The sequence below is a fragment of the Clupea harengus genome, chromosome 20 (genome assembly GCF_900700415.2).
Source record: "Clupea harengus chromosome 20, Ch_v2.0.2, whole genome shotgun sequence".
Taxonomy (NCBI): domain Eukaryota; kingdom Metazoa; phylum Chordata; class Actinopteri; order Clupeiformes; family Clupeidae; genus Clupea; species Clupea harengus.
Genome location: NC_045171.1, coordinates 25,973,513 through 25,994,889, shown reverse-complemented (window position 1 = coordinate 25,994,889; position 21,377 = coordinate 25,973,513). Strand labels below are relative to the sequence as shown.

General features: G+C 46.2%; 2 protein-coding genes across 2 annotated transcripts in view; both read right to left on the bottom strand.

Moving 5' to 3' along the window:
* Nucleotides 1-21,377, bottom strand: part of LOC116225230 (extracellular superoxide dismutase [Cu-Zn]-like) — a 364,295-nt gene that overhangs the window by 61,934 nt on the left and 280,984 nt on the right. The gene's annotated exons all lie outside the window — the stretch shown is intronic.
* LOC105913094 (proheparin-binding EGF-like growth factor) lies at nt 17,645-19,986 on the bottom strand. The gene is given in 7 exon segments (XM_012842112.3): nt 17,645-17,673; nt 17,778-17,864; nt 18,004-18,165; nt 18,485-18,617; nt 18,620-18,676; nt 18,812-19,036; nt 19,717-19,986. Coding segments are annotated over 6 exon segments (693 nt in total). The 5' UTR covers nt 19,760-19,986; the 3' UTR covers nt 17,645-17,673; nt 17,778-17,791.

Here is a 21,377-nt window from a genome sequence, read left to right as displayed (position 1 = left end):
TAAAGAGGGCTTCGCAAATCCCCCAACTGCCCTCCCCAGGGGTATTAATACCACACATCCATCCGCCCGTCTGCCTGTCCATAAACAATAACCCGGGGTCGGGCAGGAGGAGGAGGAGGGAGCCAAAGAGGGTGGAGGGCTGGAGGTTTGACTGGCCAGAGGAGGAGGGGAGGGGTCTTAGGTTATTCTGACAGGTGCTGAAAAGACGTGTCACCACCCCATACACCTCTCCATTCCCCCCCCCCCCCCAAAGACCTCCATCACTGCACTGCACTGTTGTGTGGTGATATGAGGAGCGGGATGGAGATCCTCCTGATAAACATGCACTGTGTGTGTGTGTGTGTGTGTGTGTGTGTGTGTGTGTGTGTGTGTGTGTGTGTGTGTGTGTGTGTGATAAACATGCACTGGGATCATCAGTCATGCTGCTGAGGAGGTGAAGGGTTGTGTTTTGGGATGATGAGGTGGTAAACTGCAATGCTAGCCTGTCAGCTTGCGGATGAGTCATCCTTATCCTTTACCATTTGAGCCAAAACAAGTGGACGTGTGGTCTGAGCATTTCAATTTGAGAATGTCTTTTTTTTCTTTTCAATCACATGCACGCGTGTGTGTGTGTGTGTGTGTGTGTGTGTGTGTGTGTGTGTGTGTGTGTGTGTGTGTGTGTGTGTGTGTGTGAGTGTGTGTGTGTGTGTTTTGTGCATGTGTTTGTGTTGATGTTTGTGTGTGAGAGAGAGGGTGTGTTTCTTATTCATTTCTGTGGGGGTGGGTGTGCATGTTGAGTGTGTGTGTGTGTGTGTGTGTGTGTGTGTGTGAGAGAGAGAGAGGGTGTGTTTCTTATTCATGTCCGTGGGGGTGGCTGTGCATGTTGAGTGTGAAGGTGATAGTGCAGGTGTTGGTGGTCTTGCGAGCGATGAGATCATATGCTGGTCTCTGAGGTCCTGGCAGTGGAGCTGGTGCTAAATACAGTATGGGGGGAATGCAGGCTATGCAGCCACACTGTACGCCGTGTGATGGGGTGTGGAGCTATAACCATGGATGAAGCCCACACTCTGGTCATCCGCTGGCCTGGCAGGGAGTGCATGACATGCAGCCAACTTTGAGGTCATAGCTCAGCCTATTATGCATGCAGGTCAATGTGAAATGTGTGCGCTGGACTAGTACCAGGACCGTTTGGACTTCAGACAGCCTCTCAACACCGTCTGTAACTTGCAGGGAGAGTCATGTGTGATGACTCATTATTAAAATATTGACATTAAGTTGCTGGACAAAGTTGAACACAGTCAATGAGTGCAACAGTTTTCATGTAAAGATTTTTTTTTTTTTTAGCATTTCTCAAAATGGGACTTTTCTGCTTGCTCAGCATAAAGGCCAAGATATATTCGGAGAATGAATGTTCAAATAAATGAATAACTCACCTTATCAAAGTCAAACCTCATCAGAGTTCTATAACTTTGGACTTGATAAGATCAGGAATTATTATGTAAAGTTGGTGGTTTTTATTTCTGTTTTGTCTGTAAGTCAGTGTAAGTGTAAGCCACTTTAATCAAGGTAAGCGGAAATTTCTGCAGCAATTTAGTTGAGAGGTTGAGGCTCATCTTTTAGTGACACAGTGAGGCCATCAGTGATTAGTGGGCTACATACAGTATATACTGAGAACATTCATAATAATATAATAATATAATACAGTACATACAGTATATACTGAGAACATTCCCACACCACAACAAATAATGAACCTTGTTGCTCATGACACCGACTGGCCAGTCATCTTTGTGATCAGAGCCTAAATTGGACTTTGTATGTCTGATGAACCCAGAGCCAAAATGGATTAACTCCTAGAAATGGATGGCATAGAATGGAGGTATGGACTGAAACTGCAGTCTGATTGTTTGTTTATCACTGTAGCTATGAAGATCGAACAACAAACAACGCTGGGTTTCTATTGCTTGTGCACGTGTGGATTATTGTTATCTTTAAGGGGACATCAGGGCACTGTGTCGGCAAATAACTGAGTTCCAGCTGGGAGTGTCTATGTACAGGGCAAACACTGTGACGAGGGCCAAGGACTGATTTGAGAATGACAGACAAATGAAACGGAAAAGGGGAGGACACAATGACCTTTGTCTTTTTTTCTTTCTTTTTTACAGCCCCAACAAACTCACCTCTGGCCAATAGGAGATGCCTGAGTGCAACATTCCAATGTGTTGAAGACTAACATGAATGACTTTGATGTCACAATAGGGGCAGGAGCTCTCAGACATGCCTGGACAAGACCGGCCTCCTCCCCGACAGCACTCTGGGCCTGGAGCAGAACACAGAGTCCTCTCTGCCAAGCCCAGATTGCCCCATTAAAACACACTGACAGTGAGTGAGGGAGAGAGGGAGTGAGTGAAATCTAGACTCGGCCTGACTCTGGGTCTTTCAACAGACCCGCAGCTTACAGTTTATGACCAGGCAGGATGTTATTCATCATTTAGGAGGCACACAATGCGGTGGATGATGCTTTGTCTGTGAACACATTCATACCTTCCTCAGTAACCAGAGCTGTGATTATAATGGTCTTCCAAGATGCCTTTTCCATTGAAGCTCCTTCAATTCCAAGGGACATTCAGTTAGTGTTGGCACCAGGGCTAGCATTCAGATGCCAGCCTCTGAAACATGGCGTTTGTCTCAGGGATCCCCGCCCCCCCTGCCAAGCCAAGGCATTTCTGAGTTTCAAAGGCTGTATTGTTCTGAGGTCAGGAAACTCTGTGGAATGGAGATATATACTGAATGACTCTGACATTCACGAGTCACAGTCAAGAAGAAAAGCTGTGGAGGCAGACGTCTGCCATGCCAGGAGACTGTGGTTCTTACAGTAGCTGGCTGTTGCTGACGCTTTCCTCCATTAGGTTGCCTGACAGACATACTGTGGAGTAGGAGCAGGAGCAGGAGTAGGAGGAGGGAGGAGAGGAGTAGAGAGGAGCAGGAGTAGGAGTGGGAGTAGGAGTAGGAGTAGGAGCAGGAGTAGGAGCAGGAGTAGGAGTAGGAGCAGGAGTAGGAGCAGGAGCAGGAGCAGGAGTAGGAGTAGGAGCAGGAGCAGGAGGAGCAGGAGCAGGAGCAGGAGTAGGAGTAGGAGCAGGAGCAGGAGGAGCAGGAGCAGGAGCAGGAGTAGGAGTAGGAGTGTGAGTAGGAGTAGGAGCAGGAGTAGGAGTAGGAGTAGGAGCAGGAGTAGGAGCAGGAGCAGGAGCAGGAGTAGGAGCAGGAGCAGGAGCAGGAGTAGGAGTAGGAGTAGGAGCAGGAGCAGGAGGAGCAGGAGCAGGAGCAGGAGTAGGAGTAGGAGTGTGAGTAGGAGTAGGAGCAGGAGTAGGAGTAGGAGCAGGAGCAGGAGTAGGAGCAGGAGCAGGAGCAGGAGTAGGAGCAGGAGCAGGAGCAGGAGTAGGAGTAGGAGTAGGAGCAGGAGCAGGAGGAGCAGGAGCAGGAGCAGGAGTAGGAGTAGGAGTGTGAGTAGGAGTAGGAGCAGGAGTAGGAGTAGGAGTAGGAGCAGGAGTAGGAGCAGGAGCAGGAGCAGGAGTAGGAGCAGGAGCAGGAGCAGGAGTAGGAGTAGGAGTGGGAGCAGGAGTAGAGAGGAGGAGTAGGAGTGTGAGTAGGAGTAGAGAGGAGTAGGAGTAGGAGTAGGAGTAGGAGTAGGAGTGGGAGCAGGAGTAGAGAGGAGGAGTAGGAGTGTGAGTAGGAGCAGGAGTAGGAGTGTGAGTAGGAGTAGGAGTAGGAGTAGGAGTAGGAGTGGGAGCAGGAGTAGAGAGGAGGAGTAGGAGTGTGAGTAGGAGTAGAGAGGAGGAGTAGGAGTAGGAGTAGGAGTAGGAGTGGGAGCAGGAGTAGGAGTACTGTCTCCTTCTGGGCTGCTTGGTTTCCTCAATGCCAGTGATATCACACCACACAGCTGAGTAATGAGAACGCTGTGGTCTAGGGAGCCAACAGAAGCCCCATCATGAGATGAATGCGCTCCGCTGGGAGTTTAAACGCCTCAAACGCATGAGATGAATGCGCTCCGCTGGGAGTTTAAACGCCTCAAACGCATGAGATGAATGCGCTCCGCTGGGAGTTTAAACGCCTCAAACGCATGAGATGAATGCGCTCCACTGGGAGTTTAAACGCCTCAAATGCAGGGTCACTGCAGTCGGGTGCGCTGGAACTATACATTCCATCTCTTAGAGAAACCCACTTTGATGGTAGCGGTGATGGTGACATATTTTATGACAGAAACCCACTTTGATGGTAACGGTGATGGTGACATATTTTATGACAGAAACGGCAAGGTGCATGATGAAAAGATACTGACCTCAAAGCTTGGAAAAAGAGGAACTTTGCCCCATATCCTTAGATCAGTGATAGGAAGTGTCCAAATGAACCGCTTCCTGCAACATTCCAGTAGTATGTGGCCTTTCATGTCCAAAGGGCAATGGTTTCATTTTCAGGAGAACTATGTATTCATGAGAATCAGTACAGGAGAATTATGTATTCATGAGAATCAGTACAGGTGTGTCTGAATAGTCTGAATGCTACTGAAACTCCAACCACCCAGATCTGTAGGTTTCAACACTGGCTGTAGATGCATTCAGGGGTTACCCCAGGTATTCACAATATGTAGCACCTGGTCCAATTCGAACAAGTTTAGCAATCAAATTCTTCCTCATACCATTGCGGTTGACTGTGTTAACAGCTTGGCTAACAGCTCTGTACATTTTCCATTTTGAAACAGTTCGGAAGCTGATGACAGGCGATCTCCAGCCTCCGGGTGGTGTTGAAACCTTGTTAGTGCAGGCACCGCTCGCTTGATTAGTGTTTAGCACATGGCAGACACAAGCCAGGCTGATCATCTAAAGCTATCCAGACTCTTTCTTTAAAGAAGATGTATTAGAACTTCCCCGTATTCTGTATGCAGTGTTTCCCAGTATTCTGTGCTGTTCCACCTCCTCTTGAGTGGCACAAGACAAGTGGCAGACATGACCTAAAGGCTTGAGACGTGAGCTTTGGAACAAAAGGTGCCAGTTTGATTCCCTTGGACCGGCAGGGGAAGGAAACCAAAAGGGGGTTGGGGGGGATTAATAGTGCACCTAACCCCCAACCGCTCCCTGGGAACTGTGGCTGAAACGGCTCGGGGGGGTGTGTGTGTGTGTTCACTGTTCCTAGTGTGTGTGTGTTCACTGTTCCTACTGTGTGTGTGTTCACTGTTCCTAGTGTGTGTGTGTGTTCACTGTTCCTAGTGTGTGTGTGTGTGTGTGTGTGTGTGTGTGTTCACTGTTCCTAGTGTGTGTGTGTGTTCACTGTTCCTAGTGTGTGTGTGTTCACTGTTCCTAGTGTGTGTGTTCACTGTTCCTAGTGTGTGTGTGTGTGTGTGTGTGTGTGTGTGTGTGTGTGTGTGTGTTCACTGTTCCTAGTGTGTGTGTGTGTTCACTGTTCCTAGTGTGTGTGTGTGTCACTGTTCCTAGTGTGTGGTGTCACTGTTCTAGTGTGGGTGTGTTTGTGTGTGTGTGTGTCGCTAGTGTGTGGTGATCACTGTTCCTAGTGATGTTGTGTGGTGCTGGTGTTCACTGTTGCCTAGTGTGTGTGTGTGTGTTGTGTGTTTGTGTTCACTGTTCCTAGTGTGTGTGTGTGTGAGTTCACTGTTCCTAGTGTGTGTGTGTGTGTGTGTGTGTGTGTGTGTGTGTGTGTGTGTGTGTGTGTGCGTGTGTGTGTGTTCGCTGCCAAACGGATAGATTCATTACAGTCCTAATTTCCTTTGGGGTTAATAAAGAATCTCAAATCTAAACAAATCTAAATGTTTAAAATGTTATATTGTTACCCATGTGTGCATGTCCCCTCGGCCCTCACCAGGAGGTAGAGACTGCCCACATCTTCCACACATCTCTGCCATTGTGGTTGACTCCACAGATGTTTAGGTTCCTTTCATGTGGCCTCTGGTTGACATGTCATCTGGCTTCTAAAAGGCTTGTGGTGGCGTGACTCACCCCGTCACACACCTGTGACACTGCGGGCCCCCCCCCCTCTCCTAATCCTCATCCACCTGCTGCACTGCTGCACACATGCAAACAGCCACCTGGCCTCTCTGGGCTTCCAGACTTGACATTTAGGGCTTAAAAGCAACAAAATTGCCCATCGACAGTAAATACAACCGCCAACATGCCAAGCAGCTTAACCTCAAAAGAAAGAGAACTTTTCAGAGGGGAAACGTGATCCTTTTGGGTAAGCATAGCTCTGCCATCTCAGGTTTCAGAATCACGTTTATTGGCCAAGTAAGTTTGCACAAACAAGGAATTTGTTATTGTTTAGAGAGTATGGGTCCCACGTGAGACCAGCCAGGCCTATCTGAAACAAACTGAAAACTTTTTTCAGATGTGATAAAGAACAGGTAACACAGCCTAGGGCCATGTTTCATACAGGGTTCTTTTCTCTGACTAATAATTACTCCAGGTTACATTCCTCCGCCATCCTGTCGGGGCCTGCGTGAGGAGAGATAAGGTGGCGTGTGTTTGATGGCCCGGGGCCCAGCCCAGCCCAGCCCAGCCAGGCACTCACGGCTGTAGGTTTCCACACCGCATGGCCAAAGGGTTACTTGACTGAAAAACATGACAGGGAAACAAACAGAATTTCATTTGTTGCGTTTGAACAGCGTAATTCAAAGGTAAATTGTACCATTCATGTTCAGGTTGTGGAAATGTCATGGAGGATGGTTCTAAATGTTTCCTCTTTTGGTTTGTTCTTTTCAGAAGCATTCCTCTGAGATGTGCCACCAGTAGCCACCTGCAGACAAATCAGCAATCGATAGCACATGTTGTTCATTTATGTTCTGCCTCAGTGGTGGAATTGGTAATGATACATTATTTGCAATACATACATCATCATGGTGTTCAAACAACTGAGTGTGACTAAATAAATGAAAAAGTCTGGAGGGAATCAATACATCTTGATCAGCCATGCCTGAATTGAGTCCTGAAATGTGATACTTAGACAACATTATGCCTAAAGTTATACTTTGTGTGTATTTATTTGAAACAAAAAACCAATGTCACATTGAACTTGTTCTTAAACCCCTTTACCACAAATGGCATCCTGAAGAAGTCTGAAATAGCTTGCATGAAATGTGGTACATTGTGATACATTCTGTGCCACTACTGATGGCCTGTCAACACAGATATCAGTCAGGAAGCATGTTCCGAGTCTTATATAGGGAATAAAGAAAGACTGAACAAACTAAGGAAACACACACCAAGACTCCAATGTGAAGGACTGAAGCGCACAATAGAGAAGACATTTCTAAAAACACTCTGGTAAACTGAAAGAGCTGAGGGAGTCTGTCACTCACTATTTTCACCACCGACTAAAACAGGTTAAGAGGCGACTGAGAACTCACTCCCCTGATGATTTTTAAATGACAGTTTTGCTCTATTTGAGTAAATATTGTAAATACAATTTCACTGGTGACCAATTGTACAAACTAGCTCTGACACAAATAACTGAAGCTCCCCTTCTGTGAGTTATCACAATGACTTTTGTAATCAGAGAGGTAACAATGCGCTCCAGGCGCGCGTCCTTATCTCCGTCACCACTCAGAGGTTTCTGCTCAGCAGGTAGACACGGGGAGAACTATGGTTCCTATTGTGCCCTGTGGTTATGCTTCTGGGCCTGGAGGGAGAACTCTTTCTTTCCATGACATCACAAAGGCTGCTATGCTTTGTCTCCAACAACCATTTCCCCTTTTGCTTTTTGCTCTGTCACACACACACACACACACACACACACACACACACACACACACACACACACACACACACACACACACTCTCACACACACACTCTCACACACCCGTCTCTCTCTCTCTCTCTCTCTCTCTCTCTCTCTCACTCTCTCTCTCACACACACACATTGTAATAAAGAACAGGAGAGAGGAGATGAATGTGGCAGTCCAAATGGGCTTGGTGCCACAGTGCTGTTTAACACACAGCAGGGTAGGCATGAGAGCAGGGGCTGTGGGCTGGAAACAGACAATGTCCAAAAGGAAAAGTATGCATCTATGGAAGCATATTCAAATCCATTAATGGGGAGGTATTTACTTGGGTGATTGTGTGCATGAGCACGGATGTGTGAAGGTGTGTGTGTGTGTGTGTGTGTGTGTGTGTTTATGCACGTGCATTAGATAAGCTTTGATTTTCACCAGTTCGTTTTCTGCTCCATTAATATTTGTTTTTCTTGGTGTGTTGTTGCTCCATTGTTGAGCCCATGTTTTCAAAAGGGCATTCAAAGGACAGTACTGGGTAGTGTTGCTGAGAATAGCCCGCAGACTGGATATAGAATAACATTGTTCACACCAGCCTGTAGAGAAGCACAAGTCACGACTAAAGCAGACAACTGCCTCTCAGCCCAGCGCACACACCGAAGACAGAGGAACTCAACAGTCTTGCACTCTTCACCGCTTCTTCCCTTAGGGCTATTTTTAGTTGCTTTAGCATTGGCAACACCCCGCCTTCAAAGAAAACATAGTCAGAACAGTTTAACAAGAAACTGGAAGAGTCTGTGGCAATGGGTGACGAGAAAACGGAACAATTACTGAAATGTTTATAAAAAGATCATTTTGGCTGGATTGGCTCAAGAGAAGCGTTGTGTGAACAGGGTGGGGGAATTTATTCACTGATCTCTGTGACCGATCATGGAAAGAAATCGCAAAGTCTTTAGAGATGATCTCCAAGTGAGATGTTGCCATTCTGACTGGACAGAAAAGTTGGGTATACATATTTACTCCCATGTGCTCAACACTTGACATGAACTGACCCCTTGCTACAAGACTTTACCCTCAAGGCTTAATCCAACCCCCACTTCTATCCTTGCACATACGGACCCTAACAGACCTCACCTTTGGCAAGAGCGGCCCACTAGCCTTGGTCTTCCTCCTGCGATGTAGCTCTTCCCATGCAACACAACAGGCAACACACAGTGTCACTAATATGGCCCTAGAGCAGACCAAAGCGATTCATACTGCCACTACCTCGTCTGTCAGAAACAGAACAGCTCATTCAGCATTACTGGCTTTGTCGATTTTCAGAAACACATTGAAAGAGAAAAACCGGGAGAACTGGGTTAAATGTTAGACTTGTGGTTCGTCTTATGCTTTGTTATAGGAACAAGATTTTCAAGATATTAGAGAGATTTCAAACCTGCAACGTTTCTGAGTAGACTACTGGGTTTTCACAGAATGAGGTCGCGGCATCACCCCTGAGTGTTGTATTTCACACTACGCAAATCTATTCATAATTCATGTCAAAACGCATGAACAGGGCACACTGTTCAAAGGGAGAGAGGGGAAAAGAGAGAGGGGGAGGGGAGAAAAAAAATGAGAGAGTTGTCAAAGGAGAGTAAAATACAAGATGGTGTTCTCCCAGTGACACATGCCGAGCCTTCAAGTGGAATGCACATAACTGGGCCGTGTCTAGTGCGCACGTGATCTGATTCCAAGAATGAATCAATACGGGTTCTTCTTTGATTAGGCCTTCAATGTCACCGCTCCAAGATACTTGTTGGCCAAACCCCTTTAACATGCAAACTCTGCTGAAGAGCGTCCCTGCACCTGCACCTGCTCCTGCTCCTGCTCCTGCTCCACACTCAAATGGATCCATTGGATCAGAGGAACATGCAGCCATTTTCTGCCTGTGCTTTCTCCCTCCGTAGGCTACTGCCCTGACTGTGCTTTCTGTCTCTGTACTGCCCTCACTGTGCTTTCTCCCTCCGTACTGCCCTGACTGGCGTCCTGACCTTGGCTACACATCTCATACCCGAGGTAAGAGTTACATTCTTGATGAAAGGAGCTGTTGGCATGAATCAATCATGGCTGCCCAACACAAGCACTAGGAAATAATTAGCCCTCTGTCTTAAGGCGTTTTGTTATCAGTAATTACTCTTAAAACCTTGACTGGAATGGTGCCCAATTTACATCAGCTCATGCAATTTAGCATGCACCCTTTGACCTTTCACCTCCACATTGGAATCAGTGGAACAGTCCAGACCTTTCACCTCCACATCGGAATCAGTGGAACAGTCCAGACCTTTCACCTCCACATCGGAATCAGTGGAACAGTCCAGACCTTTCACCTCCACATCAGAATCAGTGGAACAGTCCAGGGCAGGGTGCATGCTGGGAAACATGGCAGTAAATCCGAGAGGCACATTTGAGCTCACCCCGGCCCAGGTGACATTTAGGACTCAAAGGAGAGGGAGGGATGGAATTCTCACACAATGAAGATGTTGCACACAAGGCGCCTGGGAGGAAACACTTGAAGCCTCACAGCTGTAATTCAGTAACAATACCAGCTTTGTCTGGCCCTGTGCACTTGACAGGCCCGTGGAAAGTTTCAGTGCAACATGCGTGAAAGGGGAGAGAGGTGTTCTGGGAGAGTGTTAGGAGATTCGGTACTGTTGCCAAAGAGCTGGGCCCAAAACAGGTGTGTGGTGATAATGTGCACTCCCTCTGGAGGTAAGCATTGCACAGAGGACGCTCGAGGACAGAGGGTGGTGTCAGGTTTCAAGTGCAGTGTTGGGTGACCCTTGCATACTACTCTTGGTCTGTGCTTTCCAACATATTTCCTCTTTCCAGAAGTTATACATTTAAAGGTCTATTTGCAATGTGTGAATGGTGTGAATGTTCTCAATACATACCTTATGTATCTCATACTATACCTTATGTTATGTTATCAATTACATCAAGTTTGATGATAGGCGCTAGTGCGTGCTTTGCTAGTAATATTACAAATGATATCAAATGACATCAAGTGACTGGCATGATTAGTTGATCATTGAATCATTGTCATGTAGTATTCTCTGAAAGTGAAAGGGGGCATTTGTGAAAGGCCTCTAGAATTGATTGGTGCTCGGGCCTCACAGAGACGGAGTCCCACCCAGTTGATTCAGACGAGACAGGCAATGGTCAATGATGACAACAGCAGAATTCTGCTGGAATAATAGCATGAGTCACTCGCTGTCCCCCAATGGTCTTTTTGCCACAGCAGCCACCACACACACACACTCAGCACCAGACCACTGAGCTCAGTCAAAGGCTTTGAGTAGGAGGCAGCTTTTCACACCAATATACAACGAGTCGACCCTCTGACTCACTGCCCTGCAGAAACACTCACAGAGAGGAAAATGGACTGACTAATCATCTGACGCCAAGTCTACTTAACAAGTCATTGGGGGTCCAGAAGCACAATAATAAACAGATCACTTCTCAAGATGGGACCTGTGTCAGAGAGAGTCAGACCCAGATTTGCAGACTAGACAAAAAGGATTTTATTACTAAGCCCCATTGCATCTCTGGGCCAAACTCTGGGCTCTTGGCCTGGCTGTGGCTTCTACCACTTCTGGAAACAGATTACAAAATGGATGGATGGTTTGTCCCAAATAGGCTAAAGCAACGACTTGAGCACTTTATGAAGACTATCTACACTCTGCTTTTTCTGAGATAGAGAGGCATCGTCTAACATCGATACATAAATGGGAAAACGTGTGTGGTTGATCAAGCTATCGTCACCAGGCAGATGGATGTCTTAAACAGAGACCACACGAGTTTGCATCGTCTTTAGTGTCTGTTTGAAGGCTCTCACTTGCGGTGGAATCTCTGTCATGACACTCCGGGTCACTCCCGAAGAAAAACCCCACAGCCCAATGATCTCACCAGTGAGAAAAATCCCCCTGCACTCTGAGAGCAGCGCTGGCTGCATTCCTGCGCACTGAGAAGGGCTCCCACACGGTTCTTGTTCACAGTGGGAGAGGGGCAGCAGGGAGCGAAAGAAAGAAGGAAAGAAAGAATGAAGGAAAGAAAGAAAGAAGAAAGAAAGAAAGAAAGAAAGAGAGAATGAAAAAGCATGTAAAGAGATGAATGTGAGGCAAAGAGGAGAATGGGCCGGTTCCACGGATCCTGATGAATGAGACAGAGAGGCATGAGTAGGCCTGGTGAGAGGGGAAAGGGAAGGAGTCACCGGAGACAAAGACTATCACAGACGGAAGGAAGGAAGGAAGAAGGCTGAAGTGAGATGGGGGTTGGGTGAAGGGCCAACGTCTGTTTATAGTGTTCCAGTGATGACACTGTCATGTTTGGAAATGTCAGCATGGCCATTAGAAGATTTACTCCCTGTAGAGAGATGCACTTTCCCCTGCAGACACCGGGGGAGGCTGACCACCATCAGTGAACTGTTGCTAGCGGTGGGGGAGACCAGCCCTTGTGTGTGGAGTATGAGATGATCCTTAGAAAACTCTTGGCCCATCAATCCAACTCTCTCTTCATATGTGTGTCTCTCTGCCTCACATTTGTGCTTGGAACAGCATCTCAAGGCTTGCAACATGAGGCTTTCATGCCAGATGTTTCACTGACGTTGGCAAAGTGAAAACTGTACCTTTAATATGAAAATGAAAACTGTACCTTTAATATGAAAATGAAAACTGTACCTTTAATATGAAAATGAAAACTGTACCTTTAATATGAAAATGAAAACCAATTAGTATGACTTCAGTCTTGCGCTTTGGATCCATGAAAGTATTCAGCAGCATTCATTCACTTTCTAAAACATGCTGGCATCCCTCTGCTCTCTGAAACATCTGCTCTGTACACTTCTACGGGAGCAGAAGAGTAAAAGAAAAGGCTTGACACTCTCGTGAACGTTTGAACGTGTTCATTCTTAAAATACTGGAGCCAAATGGCTAGCAGCCGCCCTGCTCTGAAATCCAATTCCCCACACATTGAGGCAATCTCCAGATAGTGTTTTGATCTGTCTGGGTTGATCTTGTCACGGCGCTGCTATTCTGCTAACCATACATGCAGCCTTTAGGCTGATTCACGCCAACCACATTACACACACATGGCGGATATGGGAGCGGGGGGTGGAGTCCCTGCCGCTTGAGTGGCCAAAACAACACATGAGTCAAATGCTTGTCATCTTCTATCTTGTGCCCAGCACACTGCTGTGTGTGTCAAAATGGAACCACAAGCACAGACGACGTTGTTCAGCATGTGTGCCTTTGTGCGCATTCAACGCACTGAATATGAGGATGAAACGTGTGTGTGTGTGTGTGTGTGTGTGTGTGTTCCCTGCAACTTTACACCCGCCGCTCACACTCTCCTGTCACCCCAATGAGGTGCACTTGAAATACAATCCTGTTTTGAGCCCCTGAAAGTCTAAATAAACTCGTGAGAATTTAATAACATGATCAAGATACATAACAAGTGTCTGTCCAGGGGTATGAGGTCACTCTGGAGGAATCTGCTGGCACAGGCGGAGCGAGTGAACGGGGGAGCGGGGCCATGCTTCTATTTATTCTCCGACAGCGGCATCCAGTTGACATCTACTGAGAGCGAGCAGAAATAAAACACTCAGACAGAGAGGAGGGACGAGATGGAGGAGAAGACGATGCGATGGAAAGAGAGGAGTGCAGAGCACAATGGCTGGGTGGGTCTCTCTGATGCACCATGGACTGGGGAATGCGGGGGAATTTCAAAGGATCTGTGTCTTTCAAGTGTCAGAGTTGCCCTTTCATTGAACAATAGGCCTTTGATGTCCTTTGCTGTGGCAACTTCAAGTCCCTGGCTAGGACTCTCCCTCTCTTCCTCTCTCTCTCTCTCTCTCTTCCTCTCTCTCTAACTTGTAAATACCATCAGTCGTGGCCCCGTGGCCCCTGTCAGGGGCCTTCACTGTAGCTCCACAATGGCTGTGTCATCACCTCGTCCATCATCAGCCCTAATGTCATGTCAGCAGTGGAGAGGCTCGCTCAGTGCACCCAGGGCAGCAGCAGCTGGTGCAGCCGCGTGCCAAAGCGGCTCACAAACAAGAAGACGCACAGGTTGACAGACCACAAAACAAACACAACGTCCCAAAATGTCTCCCACTGTTAACAGCCCACAACTATGTGGTGAAGCCGATGAACATGAGATTTCAGGTGTAGATGTTGTAAACGCACACTGGCACGCAGCTCCGTTCACATGAGTAGGATGTTTGCTGTTTACTGGTTGCTCACTATGATGTCCTCTCGCATAATTGCATTTCCAACTGTGTCACCGCTCACTTCCATTTCGCCGTGGAAACGGCCCATTGTTCGCGCTGGGGGAGACAGGAAACACCTTGCACAGCTGAATAAGACTTGAGATAACACCTACTCTTACGGGAACACCAGAAAAGAAGTTACTCAACCAAGGAAGTTGTCTTAGTGCCTGTGGGCTGTCACTCAGTGCTCTCTGTCAGCAAACACTGGTCCCCTCAAGCAAATGCATTACACCTCTTCATGATGTAACAATATTATCAATCAATATAACTGATCTGAAAGTATAGTAATGGAGGAGAATAGACCTAGCCAGAGTGTCTTACGGAATCGGAACAGGTGTGATAAGGAACACAAAGCTTTCCTGTCTCCACAAACCCTGTTATCAAAGGAAGGAACAATTCCTTCCTTTTAATTCCTGGCATGGAAAGGAAAATGGCTGTTGTCAGAAGGCTGTCTTTGTAATAGGGTATGAATAAACAGGGGCTCACAGGGTTTTACCAGTAAATCAGTGGAGCTTTTATTGTTCATTTAAACTTTTTGCTGACAATTAATGTCATTGACCCAAACATAATTTGAAATAATTTCTGAAATATCACATCCAAAGTAGTGTACCAACTATTACTATTAATTTTACTCTAATCCACTTAACCCTATCATGATTGCCATACAACCTTACCAAAACAGCAGACACTCTTCATGCTAAATACTAATCTGAAGCTAATGGGGTGTGTTAAACATACAGCCATGTTAAACATACAGTGGTTTTGCCAGACTGTATATCAGACGAGAACCAGCGGTGTCATCACTTCACATTGCAAGCTGTGAACTCTAGATGAGATAAAATGACTCAGTGTGAAGATGAACTTGATGATGTGAACTTGATGAACTAAGGTCTGGGTGTCAGTGTGTGTGTCTGTGTGTGTGTCTGGGTGTCAGTGTGTGTGTCAGTGTGTGTGTCTGTGTGTGTGTCTGGGTGTCAGTGTGTGTGTCTGTGTGTGTGTCTGGGTGTCAGTTTGTGTGTCAGTGTGTGTGTCTGTGTGTGTGTCTGGGTGTCAGTGTGTGTGTCAGTGTGTGTGTCTAGGTGTCAGTGTGTGTGTCAGTCTGTGTGTCAGTGTGTGTGTCTGGGTGTCAGTGTCTGTGTCAGTGTGTGTCTGGGTGTCAGTGTGTGTGTCTGTGTGTGTGTCTGGGTGTCAGTGTGTGTGTCAGGGTGTGTGTCTGTGTGTGTGTCTGGGTGTCAGTGTGTGTGTCAGTGTGGGTGTCTGGGTGTCAGTGTGTGTGTCAGTGTGTGTGTCTGGGTGTCAGTGTGTGTGTCAGTGTGTGTGTCTGTGTGTGTGTCTGGGTGTCAGTGTGTGTGTCAGTGTGGGTGTCAGTGTGTGTGTCTGTGTCTGTGTGTGTGTCTGGGTGTCAGTGTGTGTGTGTGTCTGCTAGAGGGGAGATCCTCATGGCTCTCTCTTACCAAATAAGGCGTGAGCACTCACACCTCACCAGAATTATGGCCCCCTAAACCTACACATGACTTTTAAACCTCAATGACTTTCCTACGGTATTGGTCAATACGGATTGTGGTCACCATTGAAATGTATTTCTCACGTCCAGACGATCATTCTTTAGAGGCAGTGAGTTGCAATCTGTCAGAGATCCCTCACTGTCCATTACTGTCCCATGTGGATCTGTCCAGACTGGCCACTGCTGTCCTACACACACCGCTCAACCGCATGAATGTGTTGCTGTTACTCACCCCTTACTCCCATCCCTTCATTCTGGTGGGTCGTAAACCACCTCCTGAACAGCCAACAGCCCAACCACATCAAACAACCAAGAGCAGCGGATCTAGCCTGCAGGGGGTTCTGGGGGTGGTGGTGGTGGTGACATCATGCCGTAACTCACTGAGTGAATAACACACGTTTCAGTGTTTTACTCCTCCCTTCCCCATCAAATCAAAGCCTCGATCCTCAGCTGGCTGAGCTGACTAAACCCTTTCCTGTGAAGAAGGTTCTAGCCCTGGGGGCATGTGCGGTACCTCGTGGCTGCTCTGCATGGATGGTACTGATTGGGGGACTGTTTGAACAGTTAAGGATAACAGATAAGGCATAATGTGGTCTCGTTGCAACTGAAAGGGTGACAATGGGAGCCTGGTGTGTGGATACAGACAGGTGTGTGTGCCACACACACACACACACACACGCACACACACACACTTAGTGGTTGAGGATACAGGTGTGCCTCACATGAAAGGGATCACTGAACCGTGGTGGAGGCAGGGACGCTCAGCAAATATTATTCTTCCCATGATAAAAGCCTCTGAAATCAGAAAGGCTATATTTGGGTTCATCATTCCTCCCTTGTTTTAGAATAATATGGTCTGAGTGTGGAGACCAGATCCAGCTGCCTGGAAGAGGAAGTGACTCACGATACAAACGACTGATCTCATTATGAAGTTGATGACTTCAGGGTACAAACGACTGATCTCATTATGAAGTTCATGACTTCAGGGTACCAAAAGTTGGCTCGTGAAAATGGGTGTCAGAGCCGAATGAAACATTGTATGCACTGCAATCGAATTCAATTGATCACAATGCGATTTAGTTGCATTGCTCGCTCCATGTAATTTCCACTGGTTTTCTTAAACATCTTAAATCTCTTAAATCTAATCACAATGAAGCACTGTAAACTGCTGGTTTAAAAGACTTTTAATTCACATTTCTTGAGCTTAACATTGATCTCACTGAGCTGATCAAGGAAAGAAAATGTATCCTTACACTAACAATACACTGCTGGATCATCTGGTGAGTTAACAGTAACTACAGTAATGGAATTCTTCATTTCATTGTAAAACACGGCCATGTCTTATGACAGAGGCATAACAATGTGGATATTGATCAGTCCACAGGCCCGAAATATTTTGACAAGTGGTAACTGACACAACCGTATCATTATGACACAAATAAATATATTGAGGATAATGTACAGGAATCCCCATTATTAGTCCTTTTAATAAACCATTTATCCATTTTAGGGAACATAAGCCCATAAATATTGTACAATAAATATTATAACATTAAAACCAGTACAAATATACGGGCAGTGCCTTTTTGTTGGGAGACATCAGAATAAATATCACTTAACATAAATAAATAAATTAAAAGATAGGCATAAATAAACTTTTTACAGTACACAAGACAATGAAAATGTGCGGAGAGAAAGAAAAAGCAGATTGGCGTAAACACTCCAGTCCAAGACAAGGTTCTTCCTGCTTTGGGGAGGACCCCCAGCCAACCCCCAGATCAGGCACATCGCTCGCAACGTTTCCAGACGGTCCTCACTACATTCAGACTACCTCCACCTCAGTCAACACGGCCTCATAACCACCACCTTTATAATGTGGCATTCTGGAAGTCTATTCGGCCCAGTCCCGGATTCTGAGGCCTTTTCCGTCCCAACTGGCTGGACTTTGGGGTCTTCCGCGCGTGACCCAGTTCATGTCTGTCCAGTGGGGCCGTCGGCGAGAGGAGATCAGTCACTTGTGACAGGCAGTCAGTCTACCTCCTTCTGTTGTGTTCTTCTTATTGGCCTGTGTACTTCTCTTTTTTATTTTGAGGTAGAATTTCCACATCTCCACCCTAAAATTAAACAATCACAAAAAGAAATGATTAGTCACACAAATTCCAGACAGGTCGAAATGACAAGGTATGCTCCACGGCCAACACGATGCTTGGTGCCTCACCATTCTCTCCTCAGTCAGTGGTGTGGCGCTGCCCCCAGCTTCACCTTCTCCTCATTTTCAACATCATAGGCACCCCGCTTGTGGAACCTGAGGTTAAAGCACAGTCAGACATCAGAACTTCAGTTCAACCACTACAAATGTCTAGAAATGTCAACACTCATTATTCTACTACTTTTTTAGTGTAGCCAATAGTACTCCCCCCCCAGGAAGCATGTGATAGACTAACCTCAATGCCAAAAGAAGGCCTATGATGATGAGACAGAGTGAGGAGAGCACGACTGCCACCACTGCCAGTGCTGTCGTCCTGTTATATCCTTTATCTGTTCCGCTGCTGGGCAACAGCCAAATGATGTCGTGACACCGCTCTCCCGAGTAACCCTCGTGGCATCTGTAGGGAAACGTGCGGTTAGTGTTTTGCACAGTCCTTACAAACAGGTCCTCTTCAGGCAACATTCAAATCAATGGAAATGAAGAGGTTCAGGAGAGATGACGACACAGATATCAATGTTTTTTTATAACAATGGATGGAGTTCTCTTGGAATATATACTAAATGTGTTTCAGAAGCTATTTCTTCCATTGCACCTGTTGTCCGATGCATCCACAGGCACTAACTATTCAAGGACCATGTCATAGATCTGTATGAACAACATTGAGCTATAAATGCAGAGAAAGAGAGAGAAAGGATGCTGGTGTGGACAATACTCACATGCAAGAAGGTTTACGGATGTTTGCCAGGTATTGGCACGTGCCATGGATGCATAAATCTTTATATTTCCTCAGGCACGGATTCCTCTTCTTTCCCTTTCCCTTCTTCCTCCCTTTTCCTCTCCTCCTTTCCCCTCTGCCCTTTCTTCAGTCAGAACTTTGCTGGGATCCTTAGGTTTGCTGGAAAAGGCAACTAAAGGCAAAACAAAGATTCATCTATTAATCTGCTTCGACCATATATAACATCAGTAAGATAACAAGATTTCATTATTGTTCTTACTGAAAAACTACAGATGGAATTTTCTCTCAGGCCTGCTTTAAAACATACCTCGTGGCACGTAGTCCCCTGATACTTCATAATCGTCCTCGTCATCATCGTAGTAGTACTCATCTTCATCTCCATCTTCGTCTTCATAATCCACCTCATGCTGCAGATCCTCTTCTGCAACCCTTCTCTCACTTACTGGTTCCAACATGTTGAACACTGCAGTTTCAGGGGCCTTTTCATGTTCACTCGTGTCTATTGAGGCTCCACTGACCAACCTGGAAAGCACTAGGATATAAAAGGAATAAACGTCAGTGAAATGAATGGATGACCACTTGTAACTTGGATACCATATCATGAATGAGCTGAAATAAGCATAAACAAGCATTGTGAGTTACACCCCCCCCCCCACACACACACACACATACATACATTAATGTATATGTGTGTATAAACTTGTACATGTATATACAATACTACACACATATATATATATATATATACACTGTTATGTTCCTTAATCTCCAGAGAGTGTTGCCGTAGACACAGAAAAATGCCATGCTTAGACACTTAGGTAATGTTCGAATATAAGAGTTAAAAATAAATATATCCAATTACATAAAACGTGATTTAAAATAGATTGATGACCTAGTTCTAACCTTATAGCCGAGATGTTCTGAAAAAACATGTGAATATAAAAAATAAATACTATCCTATAGCCTAATTCCATTTTATATCGGCTGTATGGCATGGCATGGTCACAGTGTAGCCTAGCCTACATGGTCCACACACACACACACACGCGAATTTTTCAAAAGTTTTCATATTCGCAGTTGCATGTCACATGTATTCTTTCTGAGATTATAACACTACACTTGAAATCCTGTGACAATAGGCCTACTATCTGATTTTCTCCCCCCCAAGACGGCCACAGTGTCCTCAAGCAAAGCAGCATTCATGAAGCTTACCCAGAGCGTGGACCAACAGAAGTATCACTCTTGGAATCCCCATGTCTCCAAGCGAATGGTCTTAAGGTGTAGGAAATAAATCACTTCGACAGTTCGTTTTCTTTAGATCACGGAGTTGAATCCACGGAAACCTTGAGACCTAAATCCTTTCGTTTGATTCAACTTCAGAGAAGACGGGACCAGATGACGGGACAGCACGACGGGACAGCACGACTGTACAGCTCACACTCTCGCTGGGACTGCCAAAAGGGCCGTGGAGGGAGAGCATCAAGCATTTATATACCGGTAGACCCATCCGTCGACCACGCCTATTAAGTTCATCGTCTCGATAAACATTAACAGCACTGCACAACTGTAGCCTATTTATCTGCTTATTCAACGTGGCATACTGCAAAAGTGAATAGTTTATAGGCTGACAAATATCATAACAAACCAGTTAAGTTCAAATAGCCTATAGGAACCATTTCAATCAAACAGTACATTTAAATAGCTGTGTCTGTACAAGAAGCCAGGCTACATTTTGACTCTTTTTAATTGTGACAAAGGACGATACGCCTTTTATTTTGTATCAGTGATCTACTTTCATCAAGTTAGCCTGGTCAAAATTTTTATTTTGTGGTCCCAAACTCACTGGCGACCATACGCAACCATTCAGTCAGTTTTTAGACATTCTAGAACGCTTATGTCGCCATCAAGTGGTAGTGATGGGGCTTAACGGGGGAAAATGTTTCACACTCATTTTAATGTTTCAAAGCATATTTTAAAACAAAAGCAGAAGAAATGCAAAAATGCCATATCAAGTAAAATCTTTCCATGTTTAATGAAACTGGAATCAAAAGAAAATGTGTATAGCCTATGATGGAGGAATCTAAGATTATTCCAAAATTGTGGTTTAATTTAATTTAAATGTTTTGCCGCCCTATCCACCTATTGACCAGAACATTTGAGGCATAGCGGAGGCAGGCGTCATCAAGCCCAGCAGTAGGCCAAGGGCAGCACCGTCTGTCTTGTTCAAGAAGAAAGATGACTCCTGGCATTCCGTGTCGACTATTGCTGCCTCAATGGCATCACTCATGAAGACTCTTACCCGCTGCCAAGCATCGATGATGCCATCAACTACAATGCTGGGTCCAGCTGGTTCAGTTCCCCTGACCTCCACAGCGGCTACTGGCAGGTGGAGCAGACCCCAGAGGCCTGCCCAAAGATTGCCTTCTCCATCGGCCAGGGCACTGGCAGTTCAAAGCACTTCCCCTTGGGCTCTGCAACGGAGCAGCCAACTTCGAGCGCCTGATGGAGAGAGTGCTAGCTGGTGTTCCCCTGAAGCTGGTGCGTAGTCAACCTAGATGACCTCCTTGTGCGCGCTGCAGACTTCAAGAGCGCCCAATCCACCGTGCTGGCCTGCGTCTGCCCCCGAAAAAGTGTCATCTGTTCCAGCGTTCAAAGGACATGTGGTCAGCACTGCAGGTGTGTCCACTGATCCGGTGACAGTGGCAGCGGTGAGACTGGCCTCTTCCCTGTGAGTTTCCTGGGGCTGGTGTCGTACTACAGATGCGTCGCCAGAGACTTCCCCATCATCGCCTAACACAGAAAGGGCAGCCATTCCAGTGGGAAGAACACACGCATGAAGAGCAGTGTTGGCACTGACAGCACTGTGAGGCTTG